The sequence below is a fragment of the Dipodomys merriami genome, unplaced genomic scaffold (assembly GCF_024711535.1).
Source record: "Dipodomys merriami isolate MVZ:Mamm:240054 unplaced genomic scaffold, mDipMer1.0.p SCAF_10, whole genome shotgun sequence".
Classification (NCBI taxonomy): Eukaryota; Metazoa; Chordata; class Mammalia; order Rodentia; family Heteromyidae; genus Dipodomys; species Dipodomys merriami.
In genome coordinates, this window is record NW_027202271.1 from 20,719,657 (window position 1) to 20,734,718 (window position 15,062).

The 15,062-nt window shown below is 46.3% G+C and overlaps 1 protein-coding gene across 3 annotated transcripts; it reads right to left on the reverse strand.

Moving 5' to 3' along the window:
- Positions 1-10,957: 10,957 nt before the first annotated feature.
- On the reverse strand, positions 10,958-14,796 carry Cnpy2 (canopy FGF signaling regulator 2). Of its 3 annotated transcripts, none has more exons than XM_070043176.1 (6): positions 14,670-14,796; positions 13,704-13,816; positions 13,438-13,553; positions 12,425-12,628; positions 11,894-11,990; positions 10,958-11,090 (listed from the first exon to the last, which is right to left on the reverse strand). In XM_070043176.1, exons 2-6 carry the CDS (start codon positions 13,789-13,791, stop codon positions 11,047-11,049), a joined length of 549 nt encoding a protein of 182 aa, XP_069899277.1. In that variant the 5' UTR covers positions 13,792-13,816; positions 14,670-14,796; the 3' UTR covers positions 10,958-11,046. The 3 variants fall into 3 exon arrangements, with proteins under 3 accessions (XP_069899277.1, XP_069899282.1, XP_069899273.1); XM_070043181.1 differs by lacking the exon at positions 14,670-14,796 and adding an exon at positions 14,588-14,604; XM_070043172.1 differs by lacking the exon at positions 14,670-14,796 and adding an exon at positions 14,414-14,557.
- Positions 14,797-15,062: the final 266 nt, after the last annotated feature.

A 15,062-nucleotide genomic window follows, 5' to 3' on the forward strand; every position in this document is an offset into this window, starting at 1 on the left:
CTCCTTAATAAACTGTCATGACAACTGATCAAGGCCTGGGCCTGTTTTCTTCTCTCCTCCTCTTCCTCCTTTCTCTCCCCCACTCCCCTCTCCCCCTCCCCTTCCCCTCCCCCCACTTATGGAGGTGGTCCTGGAGCTTGAATTTAGGTCCTGGACACTGTCCCAGAGCTTTTCTACTCAAGGCTAGCCTTCTACCACTTGAGCCACAGCTCCACTTCCAGCTTTTTTTGGTAGTTAATTGGAGATATGTCTCATGGACTTTCCTGCCCAGGCTGGGTTTGAACAGCAACCCTCTGATCTCAGTGTCTCTAGGATTATAGGTTTGAGCCACCAACTCCGGGCTTTGGCATGCCTTCTTGAAGAATGTCTGTGGTTAATGACTTGATGTCCATGGGGTGACAAACATATGAAAAAGAAGTGTATGACACCAGAAGTAGACTTGGTGGAGATCGTTTGAAGTCAGCAGAGGCCAAGGTATTACAAATACCAGAAGACTCCAACATGTGAAGAAAAACAACAAACATAACAGGAATAGCTAGTACTCTTTGCGAGCTGAAAGTTCTTTAATGCCACCAGAAACTCAAAGTCATCCAAATTCTACCTTAGTATGAAAGTATCCTGGGTCTGTCACTCCAGTGGTGTAAACCCAGCAAGCCCATACCTCATTTAGCTACAAAGATAAGGAGCAGCACACCATACCCTTTACAAAAATCAGGCAATAGGCACACTCTCTTTTTGTCATCCCATTCATTCCCATAGGGCCTCTGGACCACTTGTCCTACTTGGCTATCTTCTATTCTCTTATACTCTTATCTTCTGGGATGTTCCCCTGGAGGCCCATGGTACTAAAATGACCCAGGATACTAAAGTAATCTTCCTCTTTAATTCCGCTACAAGGACAAGGACCTCAAAACTTTTTTACCTCTCTAAACCTATTTCTGCCTAAGGGCAGAGAGTAGTTGACTCAATCTCAAGCCCTAGTGAACAATCCTTTTATCTACCCAGGTTGCAATAATGAAGAGCAGAGGTCTCCGAATCCATCTAAACCAAGTCTAGACAGACTTTAGTTTATAACTTAGCCAGACAAGAAAAAAAAAAAAAAAAAAAAAAAAGAATACCCTTATTTCGTCTTCCCAAGATGTTTTTGTTTTTTTGTATTTTTTTTTTGGTCCATTGTAGGGCTTGAACTCTGGACCTGAATGCTGTCCCTGAGCTCTTCAGCTCAAGGCTACTGCTCTACTACTTGAGCTACAGCAGCACTTCCAGTTTTCTGGTGATTAATTGGAGAGATGAGTCTCTGGACTTTCCTCCTGGGCTGGCTTTGAACCATGATCCTCAGATCTCAGCCTCCTGAGTAGCTAGGATTACAGGTTCCCAAGTTTTCTGATGGCCAGACTCATGCCTACTAAACAATGCTTCTCTAGCCTGGGAATCAGATAGGAAAGAGAAGCTATACAATGCTTCAAAGAGGCACTGACCTCAACTACCCCTCCAGTAACTTCAAAGCTTCAATGTTCAATATTTGCTCCCAATTTAGCATCTTACAGAGTATGTCCTCATAACCCTACAATAATCTGACCTGGTTCCTTCTTTCTGGTTAATTATCCACTGAGTCTAGCCCGCAGATCAGAGGATTGAACTCCAATGCCCCAAAAACCAATGAGGCATTTTCTCAGGATATAAGGCTACCTTAAGGTACAACTATTGGGTAGTCATAAATACAAGCTATCTGAAAGTTTTAATAATTGGAGGGAGGATGGGTAAATGGCAGTGTTCTGGAGCCTAGTAGCATTAGGGGCTTTATAGACTTGTTTTAAAGTTGCCAAGTCCTGACAGCCACAGTTATGAGGCCAGTGGGAAAGCCTAAAGATCAAAAGAGCTAAGTGGAATCTCCCAAAAGTGGAATTAGAGTCTCTGCATGTTTGTCCCTCTTTTTTTTTTTTTTTGACATTGTTAGGATTGAACACATTGGACCAGGAATATATTACTAAACCATATCATCAGTCCTACAAAGACTTTTTCTGAACTAGATGGGACCTGGAGAAGTAGAAAATTAAGAAAAATTTGGTAGCAGGAATAAGGCTCTAAGTTCAAACCCTTAGTACTGCTAAATTGAGAGCAGCTCCACTTCCAGCATTTTGCTGATTAATTGGAGATAAAAGTCTCACAGAGAGGCTGGGAAGGTGACTCAGTGGTAGAGTGCTTGCCTTGCATGCATGAGGCTCTGGGTTGATTCCTCAGCACCACATATGCAGAAAAAAGCTGGAAGTGGTGCTGTGGCTCAAGTAGTAGAGAGCTAGCCTTGAGCTGAGGGACAGCACCCAGGCCCAGAGTTCAGGCCCCACGACTGACTGCTCTCCATGCTGACCTTGAACCATGATCTCAGCCTCTTGAATAGACAGGATTACAGACAGGAGCCACCAAGAGACAAGAAAGAGGGGTGGGGAGGAGGGAGAGGGGAGAAGAGAAACAGACAGAGGCTGGTATGAATACAACAGCCAAAAGCTGGGGATGTAGCTCAGTAGTAGAGGACTTGCCTAGCATGGGAGGCCTTGTTTTTAGGGTGCTCCTTCCAGTGCTGAGGAGCACTGGGGAAAAAACAAAAACACATCAGCTAAATAAGTTCTAGGTCCAAATATAATTAAGTGCCTGGGAACTAGACAGGGCATGGAGAAGGTTAAACATTGAGATCATGATGACCTTGGACTACTTTAAAATGAATAAGGGCAATGATGCCCCCTGGTGGCCAATAACAAATGGGAGAATACTGCCTAAATGTAACCTGAATTGTCTACCAATAGGTAAACCAAACTTCTATATTTAATGGACAATAGTTAAGATGTCTTGAATGCTTACTATTTCAAGTTGCTATCTAAATGTGGTACATGAACAATATGACATAATCTGCATAACAGCTCTGAGAAGTAGGTAATAGTATCTGTAAGGAGGCAGAAACCCAGACTTAGATGTGTTCTGACCAGGGTCATAGCTCTTAATCACTGTAGTTACAATTCAGACTGCCATCGACTTAACTGCCAAATTTTACTGTTTACACAATTTGCTGTTTAGATGATTATCAGCTGCAACTCTTCAATCCTAGGTGCTGGGTACTAAACTCAGGGCTCTTGCAAGGTAGGTAACTGGCTCTACCACTGAGCCATAAATTCAGCCCCAAGTGTTTTTTTCTTTCTTTGTTTTTGTTTTTGTCAGTCATAGGGCTTGAACTCTGGCCTGTGTGCTGTCCCTCAGCTCTTCAGCTCAAGGCTAGCGCTCTACCACTTGAGCCACAGCACCACTTCCAGTTTTCTGGTGGTTAATTGGAGAAAAGAGTCTCACAGACTTTCCTGCCAGGGCTGGCTTTGAACCGCAATCCTCAGATCTCAGCCTCCTGAGTAGCTAAGATTACAGACAAGAACCATAAGTGCCCTGCTTCCAAGTATCTAGGAGATGTCAGCACATGTGTTGTTAAAAGGTAAGTAACTAGGACGGATGTACTTTCCAGGTTTAAGACCAACTGGATCAAAAAAATTTTAGCCATGTCAGGTGCCGGAGGTGCACGCCTGTAATCTTAGCTACTCAGGAGGCTGAGATCTGAGGATCGTGGTTCAAAGCCAGCCCAGGCAGGAAAGTTCCTGAGATTCTTATCTCCAATCAATCACCAGAAAACCGGAAATGGTGCTGTGGCTCAAGAGGTAGAGAGCTAACGTTGATGTGAAGAGCTCAGGGACAACATCCAGGCCCCACATCTGATAAAAAATAAATAAAATAAAATTTTAGCCATAACCTTTCCCAACAAATAAGCTGGCATAGTGACTTGTGCCTATAATCTCAGCTACAAAGGAATCATAGGTAAAAGGATCACAATCCGAGGCCTATCCCTATCCTGCTTTTTAGCAGGAGACCCCAACTGAAAAATATCCAAAGCAAAAAAGGTTAGGGGTGTGGTTTATGATAGAGTTCTTGCTCAAGTGCAAAGTCCTGAGTTCAAACCCCAGTACTGCCAAGAAAAAAAAGATAAGGAACTTACTTAGTAAGTTATTTTATAGATAAGTCCTACTCATCTGTAAAACCTTTGTATCATCCAGAGCTGAAATACATCATCTATGGTGACCACTCCCACACTCATAGAACACATAAAGATAGGATACATACAATTAGCAAATAAGCTGGGTACAGGTAACTCCTACCTATAATCCTAGCTACTCAAGGGGCTGAGATCTGAATTGAAGCATGCCCAGGCAGGAAAGTCCATGAGACTTTATCTCCAATAAACTACTCAAATAAGCCAGAAGCGGCACTGTGGCTCAAGTGGTAAAGTGCTTGCCTTGAGCAAAAGAAGCTTGAGGACAGCACCCACATAAACAGAAAAAACCAGAAGTGGCACTGTGGCTCAAGTGGTACAGCACTAGCCTTGAGCTGAAGAGCTGAGGGACAGCGCCCAGGCCCAGAGTTCAGGCCCCAAGACTGGACCCCTAAAAAAAAAAGTTTCCCAATGTTTTGTGGCTCACCCCTGTAATTCTAGCTACTCAGGAGACTAAGATGTGAGGATCATGGTTCAAAGCCACTCTAAGCAGGTAAATCTGAGTGAACTAGCAAAAAGGCAGAAATGGAGGTATGAGCTTACAGAAAGCTTCTGATAAACATGTCCTTGTTATATGAGATAAAAGATGCGCAAAGTCAGTCTACCATCCTAGGACCTTATAAAGATATAAGAGAATAATTTTTCCTGGGTCGTATGGAGGACACATGCAGACTCAGGACCAATAGAAGACTCAGGCTGGATAGATTTATAAATTAGAAGATTCAAGTTTCCTATGTAGTCTCACTTTTTTTTCTTGGAACATTTATTTATTTATTTATTTATTTATTTATTTATTGTCAGTCGTAGGGCTTGAACTCTGGGCCTACGTACTGTCCCTTAGCTCTTCCAGCTCAAGACTAGTGCTCTACCACTTGAACCACAGTGCCACTTCCAGTTTTCTTTTTCTTTTTTTTTTTTTAATTTTTTTAAAATATTATTTTATTTTATTTGAGAACATACTGTACAGAGGGGCTACAATTACATGGGCAGGATAATGCATACATTTCTTACCAAGCATTGCAGCCTCCTCCTTTGTTTACCCTTCACCTCCCTTCCCAGCCTCCCCCCTCCCCCCACCTAATTATACCCCCCCCCACCGACATTGTAAAGCTGGTTTTGACATGACATTTTGTACTTCTCATTGTTGCAACAGGTCCACCTGAATCCTTAAACGACTTGTTTGCCCCCATCTCCTCCACATGTTATACTGACATCAAATATAGTGAAAGCGGGGGTTAACTTCCAGTTTTCTTGTGGTTAATTGGAGGTAAGAGTCTCACAGACTTACTTGCCTGACTGGCTTTAAACTGTGATCCTCAGAACTCAGCCTCCTGAGTTGCTAGGATTATAGGCATGAGCCACTGACGCCCAGCACCAATATTTTTGTTTTTGTTTTGTGCCGGTCCTGGTGCTTGAACTCAGTGACTGGACACTGTCCATAAGCTCTTTTGTTCAAGGCTAGTGCTCTACCACTTGAGCCACAACTCCACTTCTGGCTCTTTTTGTGGTTAATTGGGGATGAGTTTCATGAACTTTGCCATCAGGGCTCACTTTTGAACCACAGTCTTCAGATCTCAGAATCCTGAGTAGCTAGGATTACAGGCAGGGTTTTACTATGTTGACTAGGCTGGTTTCAAACTCATAGCTTCAAGTGATCATCCTGCCTCAGAGTCCAGTATAACTGGGATTACAGGTGTGTACCTGTAATATGTATCTGTAATGAGCCACACCTGGCTCACTTACATGTTGATAACTTTTCTGATGAAAGAGAATGGACTTCTTAGATTCCAAGCCGACAACAGATGTAACCATAGGAATATTCAAGATTATACAGATTATGAACATTATTTACATGTATCACAGAATCCATAAAAACAGTCTTACAACAGCTGGTTTGAAAAATGACTTGAAAGAATATTTTTTTCCTGGCTGGGAATGTGGCTGAGTGGTAGAGTGCTTGCCTAGCATGCATGAAGCCCTGGGTTCAATTCCTCAGTATCACATACACTGAAAAAGCTGGGAGTGGCACTATGGCTCAAGTGGTAGAGTGCTAGCTTTGAACAAAAGAAGCTCAAGGACTGTGCCTAAACCTAGAGTTCAAGCCCCAGGACTGGCAAAAAAAAAAAAAAAAAAGAATTGTTTTTCCCCTTGTGTTGGTTTTTGTTTTTTTGTTGTTTTTTTTTTTTGGGTCAGGTCGTGGGGCCTGAACTCTGGGCCTGGGCGCTGTCCCTCAGCTCTTCAGCTCAAGGCTAGCGCTCTACCACTTGAGCCACAGTGCCACTTCCAGCTTTTTGTTTTTTGCTTATGTGGTGCTGAGGAATTGAACCCAGGACCTCATGCATGCAAGGCAAGCGCTCTACCACTGAGCCACCTTCCCAGCCCTTTCCCCTTGTGTTGGTACTAGAGCTGGACCTGAAGACCTGGGCATTGTCCCTGAACTTTTTTGCTCAAGGCTAGCTCTCTATTTCACCTCCTCTCTTTTTGGTCGTTAGCTGGAGATAAGCATCTCATAGATGTTACTGTCTGAGCTAGCTTCCAACCAGGATCCTCAGATCTCAGTCTCCAAAGTAGCTAGGATTACGGGTGTGAGCTACTAGTGCCTGGCTAGATACATTTCTTATAGATGATAAAATGGAATTGAGTTCAGTGTGGTGGCACGTGCCAGTAATCTCAGCACCTGAGGAATCGAAGCAGGAAGAATTCAAGTTTGAGGTCAGTCTAAGCCACCTAGGCAGACTCCATTTATATACTCTCTCTCTCTCTCTCTCTCTCTCTCTCTCTCTCTCTCTCTCTCACACACACACACACACACACACACACACACACACACACGATAGAATTAACACTAGTTCTCTTTGGTTGACAAGTAGTGTCATAGTGCTTGCTCTGACTTAGTTTATGGGGACAGAGCTCAAGTGATAGAATATTTGTCTAGCTGACTCGAGGTTTCCGTTCCCTAGTACTACGAAATAAATAAAATGATAAGAATATACAAGCATTATGTGTCAATTAAACACTAAAAGAAAAACACCACTAGCAAAACAGTGAAATAGAATGTATGAGTGAATAGGTGAGTATGAAGCTGGGTATTGGCTTATACATATAATACTAACGACTCAGGTGGCTGAGATCTGAGGATGAAGGTTTAGAAGCCAGTAACGAATTGGGTAATTAAGTAAAAAAGCTGGATTAGGTAGTGGCGCTGTGGCTCAAGTGGTAGAGTGCTTTCCTTGAGCTGAAGAGCTTAGGGTGAGCACTCAGGCCCACAGTTCAAGCCCCACGACCAACCAAAAAAGAAAGAAAGAAAGAAAAAAAAAAAAGCTGGACTAGAGGCATAGTTCAAGCAAGAAAGCTAAGTGAAAGCATGAGACCCTGACTTCAAGCCCCTATACCAGTACAAAAAATAAAAACATCTTGGGCGCTGTCCCTGCGCTCTTCAGCTCAAGGTGAGCACTCTACCGTTTGAGCCACAGCTCCATTTCCGACTTTTTACTGGTTAGTTGGAGAGGAGAGTCTCATGGACTTTTTCTGCCTGGGCTGGCTTTGAACTGTGATCCTCAGATCTCAGCCTCCTGAGTAGCTAGGATTACAGGTTTGAGCCACTGGCGCCCAGGTGTAAAGATAATTTGTTCTCCCATATGATCTTAGTACTCAGGAAGCTGGCAGAAAGACGATTTCTAGGCTAGCCTGAGTTACACAGCAAGACCCTGTTTAAAAAAAAAAATTCGGGGCTGGGAAGGTGGCTCAGTGGTAGAGCGCTTGCCTTGCATGCATGAGGCCCTGGGTTCAATTCCTCAGCACCACATAAGCAAAAAGAAAAAAAAGCCAGAAGTGGTGCTGTGGCTCAACTGGTAGAGTGCTAGCCTTGAGCTGAAGAGCTGAGGGACAGCACCTATGCCCAGAGTTCAGGCCCCATGACTGGACCCCCTCAAAAAAAAAAAAATTCTTGGAACTGGCACTGTGACTCAAGTGGTAGAGTCGCCTTGAGCTGAAGAGCTGAGGGACAGCACTCAGGCCCAGAGTTCAAGCCCCACGACTGACAAAAAATAAAAGCATCTTTCAAATGGACCAGGCATTGGTGCTCACGCCTATAATCCTAGCTATTCAGGAGGCTGAGATTTGAAGATCACAGTTCAAAGCCAGCCTGGGCAGGAAGTCCATGAGATTCTTATCTCTAGTTAACCACCAGAAAACTGGAAGTAGAGCTGGCTCAAAGTGGTAGAGCTTTAGCCTTGAGCGAAAAAGTTCAAGAATAGCACCCAAGCCGAGTTCAAGCCCCATGATAATAAATAAATAAATAAGTAAGTAAGTATATATATCTTCAAATGTTTATATAGATATTCTCTCCTTAAGGCATTCCTGAGACTGAAATGTTCCATTCTAAGCCCTCAAACATCTCAAGATCAGGTGTTTCAGAACTTAACAAAGGAAAAAACCCTTTAGATGTTCTGCCCTGTGCTAAGGCACAGAATCTCTACACAGAAAAGTGTGGACTCAGTCCAGACTGACATTAGCTGGTGATGCAGATGACAAAGTCTTTATTGTTGGATTTTGCATCATATCTAAAAGTTTAGACTAGCAAGCAAGGCCTTCATTCAGTATAATTCCTTACCTTATGTATCCCTACCTGATAAAACCCTTACTTTTCAGCTGAGAGGGTCACATCCTTCCTGCCTCTGCTCTGCCTTGGTGGTCCCTGCATCTGGAAGGGCAGGGAGGAAAGAATAATGCATGTCCGTTATTTCCATCCAGGTTGAGTTCTGTCTTTCCCCCCCCCCCTTTTTTTTTGGGGGGGGGGTCCGGTTGTGGGGCCTGAACTCTGGGCCTGGGCGCTGTCCCTCAGCTCTTCAGCTCAAGGCTAGCGCTCTACCACTTGAGCCACAGCGCCACTTCCGGCTTTTTTCCTATGTGGTGCTGAGGAATTGAACCCAGGGCCTCATGCATTACAAGGCAAGCGCTCTACCACTGAGCCACCTTCCCAACCCCTCCCCTTTGTTTTTTATGCAGATCCTGGGACTTGAACTCAGGGTTTGAGCGTTGTTCCTGACCTTTTGTCTTAAAGGCTACAGCTCTACCACTTGAGCCACAGCTCTAGTCCTTGCCTTTTGGTTGTTTGTTGGAGGCAAGATTCTCATTGAGCTGGTCACTGATGACCTACACCTGTAATCCTAGTTACTGAAGAGGCTGCGATCTGAGGATTGCAGTTCTAAGCCAGCCAGGGCAGGAAAGTCCATGAGACTCTTTTTTCCCTCATCAGTTGTGGGGCTTGAACTCAGGTCCTAGGCTCTAGCCCTGAGCTGTTTTGCTTAAGGTTAGTGCTGTACCAGTTTGAGCCACAGCGCCACTTCCAGTTTTCTGGTGGTTAACTGGAGATAAAAGAGTTTCATAGACTTTCCTGCCCAGGCTGACTTGGACTGGGATTCTCAGATCTCAGCCTTTTGAGTAGCTAGGATTACAGGTATGAGCTACTGGTGCCCAGCTTCTGAGATTCTTATCTCTAATTAGCCATCTGAAAACCAAAGTGGAGCTGTGGCTCAAATTGGTAAAGCACTCCTTAGATTTCAGCCTCCTAAGTAGGTAGGATTAATGCCACTAGTATCTAGCATATCTCTGTTTTATCAGCATGAATACAAGGAATTTTTTTTTTTTGTCGGCCGTAGGGCTTGAACTCTGGGCCTGGGCGCTGTCCCTCAGCTCTTCAGCTCAAAGCGAGCGCTCTACCACTTGAGCTACAGCGCCACTTCCGGTTTTCTGGTGGTTTATTGGAGATAGGAGTCTCACGGTCTCTCCTGCCCGGGCTGGCTTTGAACCTCGATCCTCAGATCTCAGCCTCCTGAGTAGCTAGGATTACAGGAGTGAGCCACCAGCGCCCGGCAATACAAGGAATTTTTAGAATCCTGTATTACCCTACTTTTATGTTTCTCTTTTCTCAGTAATTAAGACTATAAACAGCCAGGCGCCGGTGGTTCATGCCTGTAATCCTAGCTACTCAGGAGGCTGAGATCTGAGGATCTTGGCTCAAAACCAGCCCAGGCCAGAAAGTCTGTGAAACTCTTATCTCCAATGAACCACCAGCAAACCGGAAGTGGTGCTATGCTCAAGTGGTAGAGTGCTAGCCTTGAGCTGAAGAGCTAAGGGACAGTGCTCAGGCCCAGAATTCAAGCTCCAAGACTGACATACACACACACAAAAAAAAAGACTATAAACACACTGTGGGGGCTGTGAATGTGGCTTAGTAGTAGAGTGCTTGTCTAGCATGCATGAAGCTCTGGGTTTGATTCCTCAGTACCACCTAAACAGAAAATGCCAGAAGTGGTGCTGTGGCTCAAGCGTAGAATGCTAGCATTGAGCAAAAGAAGCTCTTGTACAATGCCCAGTCCTGAGTTCAAGCCTAGGAGTGGCAAAAAAACAAAAACAAAACAAAATGAAAAAAGTGTTGAATCCACACTGAATGCATGTTTATATAGTTTATAGTAGAGCAGGATCTCAGAAAGTAAAGCAATTAATGGCATGGATTCCTTTGAACTTTGTATAGCACCAATCCCCAAACCTTTCCTTTCCCTCTATTTTCTTTCTTTTCTTTTCTGAACTCTGGGCCTGAGCGCTGTCCCTCAGCTCTTCAACTCAAGGCTAGCACTCTACCACTTGAGCCACAGCGCCACTTCCATTTTTTTTCTGCTTATGTGGTTCTGAGGAATCGAACCCAGGGCCTCATGCATGCGAGGCAAGCGTTCTACCACCTAGCCACCTTTCCAGCCCTCTACTTTCTTTCTATCTGTACTCTTCTATCTTCAGGCCTAATGTAAGGACAGCTTCTGGGCATGAAAAAAACAACACAGTTGGTACTTTTAGTTTCTTTTTTTTTTTTTCAGTTCATTTCCATAAAAACATAATATAAAAGGCAATGCCACCATCTTCCCCTCCTGAGGGTGATCCACCAAGCTGGTCTGGGCTGCTCCAGTAGTTCATAGCTCATCATGAGATATGTGCAGGGCATGGTCACATAGATCTGCAAACAGAACATAACAGTGTGAAGGAAAGTGTCACTCACATATTAATATATGCCACTACCAAGAAAACAACCCAATGCCAGGCACTAGTGGTTCACACCTACAATCCTAGCTACTCAGAAGGCTAAGATCTGAGGATCATGGTTCAAAGCTTTCCTGGGCAGGAAAGTCCAACAACCCCTTTCCTCCAATTAAGGCTGTAAGTGAAGCTTGGCTCGAGAGAGCCTTAACCTTGAGTAAAGAAGCTCAGGGATAGTACCCAGGCCCTAAGTTTAAGCCCCAGAACCAATACCAAAGACAAAAGAGTCAAAATCAAACTGGCACATACACCAACCACCATTTTTCTAGGTTCTTTCTTTTTTTTTTTTTTTTTTTTTGGTCCAGTCGTGGGCCTGAACTCTGGGCCTGGGCGCTGTCCCTCAGCTCTTCAGCTCAAGGCTAGTGCTCTACCACTTGAGCCACAGCGCCACTTCCGGCTTTTTTCTTTTTGCTTATGTGGTGCTGAGGAATCGAACCCAGGGCCTCAAGCATGCAAGGCAAGCGCTCTACCACTGAGCCACCTTCCCAGCCTGCCATCCACCATTTTTCAAATCTACTTATCCACTGCCCTCTCACCTATACCTCAGGTCAGGGGACCATAAATTCTGAAAGATGACAAGAAAAAAGTGGAAAGGACTAACCTAAATCTCTAAGCCAGGGGAAATGGAAGCCAACTATCAGAGGATTTGGAGTGTGCAGGTGCTGGGAATCACAGGTTCTACCTACAAGGCTATGAGAACTAAAACAACTGGAAGTAGCTTACCTGTTCGCTTACTGCAAAGTTTGTCTTTAACATTGTCGGCCTCTCGAGAAAAGAATTCAATAAGTTCATCCTCGTATTCCTCCACAATGCTCTCACACTGCCAATCCAAGGGAGAAATGAATGACAAAGGCAGCAAGAAGTTTGTGTTTTTTTGGGTTTTTTTGGTTGGTCATGGGGCTTAAACTCTGGGCCTGAGCACTGTCCCTCAGCTCTTCAGCTCAAGGCTAGCGCTCTACCACTTGAGCTACAGTGCCACTTCCGGTTTTCTGGTGGTTTTATTGGAGATTAAGAGTTTCACGGACTCTCCTGTCTGGGCTGGCTTTGAACTGTGATCCTTGGATCTCAGCCTCCTCAGTAGCTAGGATTACTGGCGTGAGCCACCAGTGCCTGGCTTAAGCAAGAAGTTTCTTATCCACTTCCAGAGAGGGAGACAAGGACATTGACTCAGCCCTCAGCTGAGCTCTCCAACCTTCCCACCCTCCAACTTCCTCACTGATTTTCAAAAAGCAGCTATCCACTGCCATAACTCACAGCAAACTTGAGGGTGCCGCTGATGTCTGAGTCAATTCGGATGCCCTGCAGGTCCAGTTCGCTGGATTCTCCACTCCGGCTCACAACCCGTACATAGTTCTTGCGGTGGGTAGAAGGGTCAATCTGTTCCCCATACTCCTTCATGCGGTCACACACCTCCTCTAGCAGTTCTGTGAGATGGGCCTCTGAGCGGGCATAGGGTACCTAGAAATGTCCTCAGCCTTGAACTCAGGGCCTTGTGCTCTAGGGCTCTACCACTTGAGACATACCTCCAGCCTCCCCTTTTTTGTCGGTTGTGGAGCTTGAACTCTGGGCCTGGGCACTGTCCCTCAGCTCTTCAGCTCAAGGTGAGCGCTCTACCATTTTAGCCACAGTGCCACTTCGGTTTTCTGAGTGGTTTATTGGAGATAAGAGTCTCACGGACTTTCCTGCCTGAGCTGGCTTTAAACTGCGATCCTCATATCTCAGCCTCCTGTGTAGCTAAGATTACAGGCATGAGCCAACAGCGCTCGGCTTGAGTATTTTTTTCAGATAGAAGCTCATGACTTTTTTTTTGCCCAGACTGGTCTCAGACTATAATCCTTCTAGTTATGCCTTTCATGTGGCTAGAATTATAGAAGCATACCACTACATCTAACAAAAAAGTTTTTTTGGGGGTGGGGGTAGTTCTAGGGCTTCAACGCGGGGCTTCAAGCTTGTATAGTTCCAATCCTAGACTGAATCTATGTATAAGCATGTAATGTTTACTATAGTGAAACATGAGGTACATGGATTCAGGATGTGGGAAAGGGGATGACCACAGCTACCTGTCTGCTAACTTCTATAGCAGAAAGAAAGTATAAAGGTTTGGAGGCAGGAAGCAAGTACACACGGTACCATACATTCCTCCAAATGAGACAGAGGCCAATCTCTCAAGATCTGTCTTCATTTCCATTCACCCAAGGCTCGTCTTACTTGAATTCTCATTCACAATCAGGATGAACAATTTCATTTAAGGAAACAGTAATAGTTACCTCTACTACTGACTGGCTGCCATCTGGATTGATCCGGAAAGATCCCATCTGAATGGTCTTCTTGGGATCCACTTGAGCGATTTCCCACTCTAGTTCATCTACTAGAGCCCTACAAGCTGGTGGCAAAGGAAGAGGGGTGTGGGAGCAGGGAGGCAAATAGGATCAAAGGAGGGATTTCCCTTCATTTCCCCTCCCTGCCCTTGTTGGAACTAAGGCTCCCCCCCCAAAAAAAAAACCCCTCCTTCCTCCCACCTCTGTGCCTTTACCTCCACAATGTAGATCCTGGCTCCTTCGAGCCCAGGAAGTTCCCAGCAGAGCCCCTAGAAAAAGGGCCAGCCCACCCCAGCCTTTCATCTTTAGCAGAATGGGATCGCTCCACCTGGTTCGGGTGGGAATAAAATATATGTATGAGGGGCCGACTTAATTTTTTTACTTGCCTGTCCCATCTTTCCCCCAGCCCCCTCCCCAGTCTCCATCTAACCTTCCTTCCCAGCCCTGCCCCCCTTCTCCATCCCAAAGCCTACAAAGGCCTCAGTGTATCGCAGACACTACAGACAGAGGAACTCTACATTCAGAACATGGCCAGGCTACAAAGAGGCTCCTCGGAACCAGCGCTCTCCGGAGGGCTCTGGTTCCCCCGGGCGCGGAGTGGGGGCTCTGGACTGGGGACTGAGTTCTAGCAACCACATGTCAGACGCGCTCCGAGCGCTGATACTTTCCCACCGGGCTACCGAACGACTGGCCCTGGGGTGGGGGGAGCTGCCAGCAAGGACCCTCATCGGGCCAGAGGACCGATGAGGAGGGCACTTAATAATCGGCCCATTCGAGCCCAGCCCCTAAGATTCCTGCATGCCCACAGCCTGTAAGTGGTTGCCCAAGCAGACCAGCCCCCTGGCTAAGGCTCCGCCATTGTTTCCGCTGGGATCCATCCATCCCCAACCCCCAGCGGGGCCTGCGCCGCCCGCGGCCGTCCCACCTCTGTTCCCAGGGCCGCCACTGTCCTGGCTCAGGCGCCGGAAGGCGGCCGGACCCTCACTGTGGCCTCGGTGGCTCCCAGCCCCAGCGCCTGGCTGCGGGGAGCCAGGCTGCCCCGGCTTCTCCCGAGCGCTTGGCGCTTCCCAGACCCAGGGTGCCCCAGTGGCCGCCTGACCCGGCTCCCCGCGCCGAACCCGGGTCCTGAGCAGGCCTCGGAGGTGGCCCATACGGCCGTGCAAGCCCCCCAGCAGACTGACCCCGGGCCCGCCCCGGAGCTCTCTCGCGAACAGGCAGCTCAGGAGTGGCTCGTTGTCAGCGAGGACCCCATCGAAGGTAGAAGGACCCAGACTTGCGTGGCGATCAGCTCCACGTGACCACCAGAGGTCAGCCAAATGGTAGCCTAAAGCCCGGACTGAGCTCCAGAGGTGTGTAAGGACAGCGGGGCAGGCGCACGCGTGCATCAGTCCAGGTGGCCTAGACCTTTCAAAAAGAAGCGCTGCTAGCAGGAATCTGCCCAGGTTCAAGACACGAGAACGCTCAAGACACAGGAAACTACATTTCCCAGGACGCACCTCAGCTCAGGACCAAACAGGTTTAGATGATAGCTGTGGGTCTTAAATTGGCACTTGGTTGTTTCTTAGTTTATACAA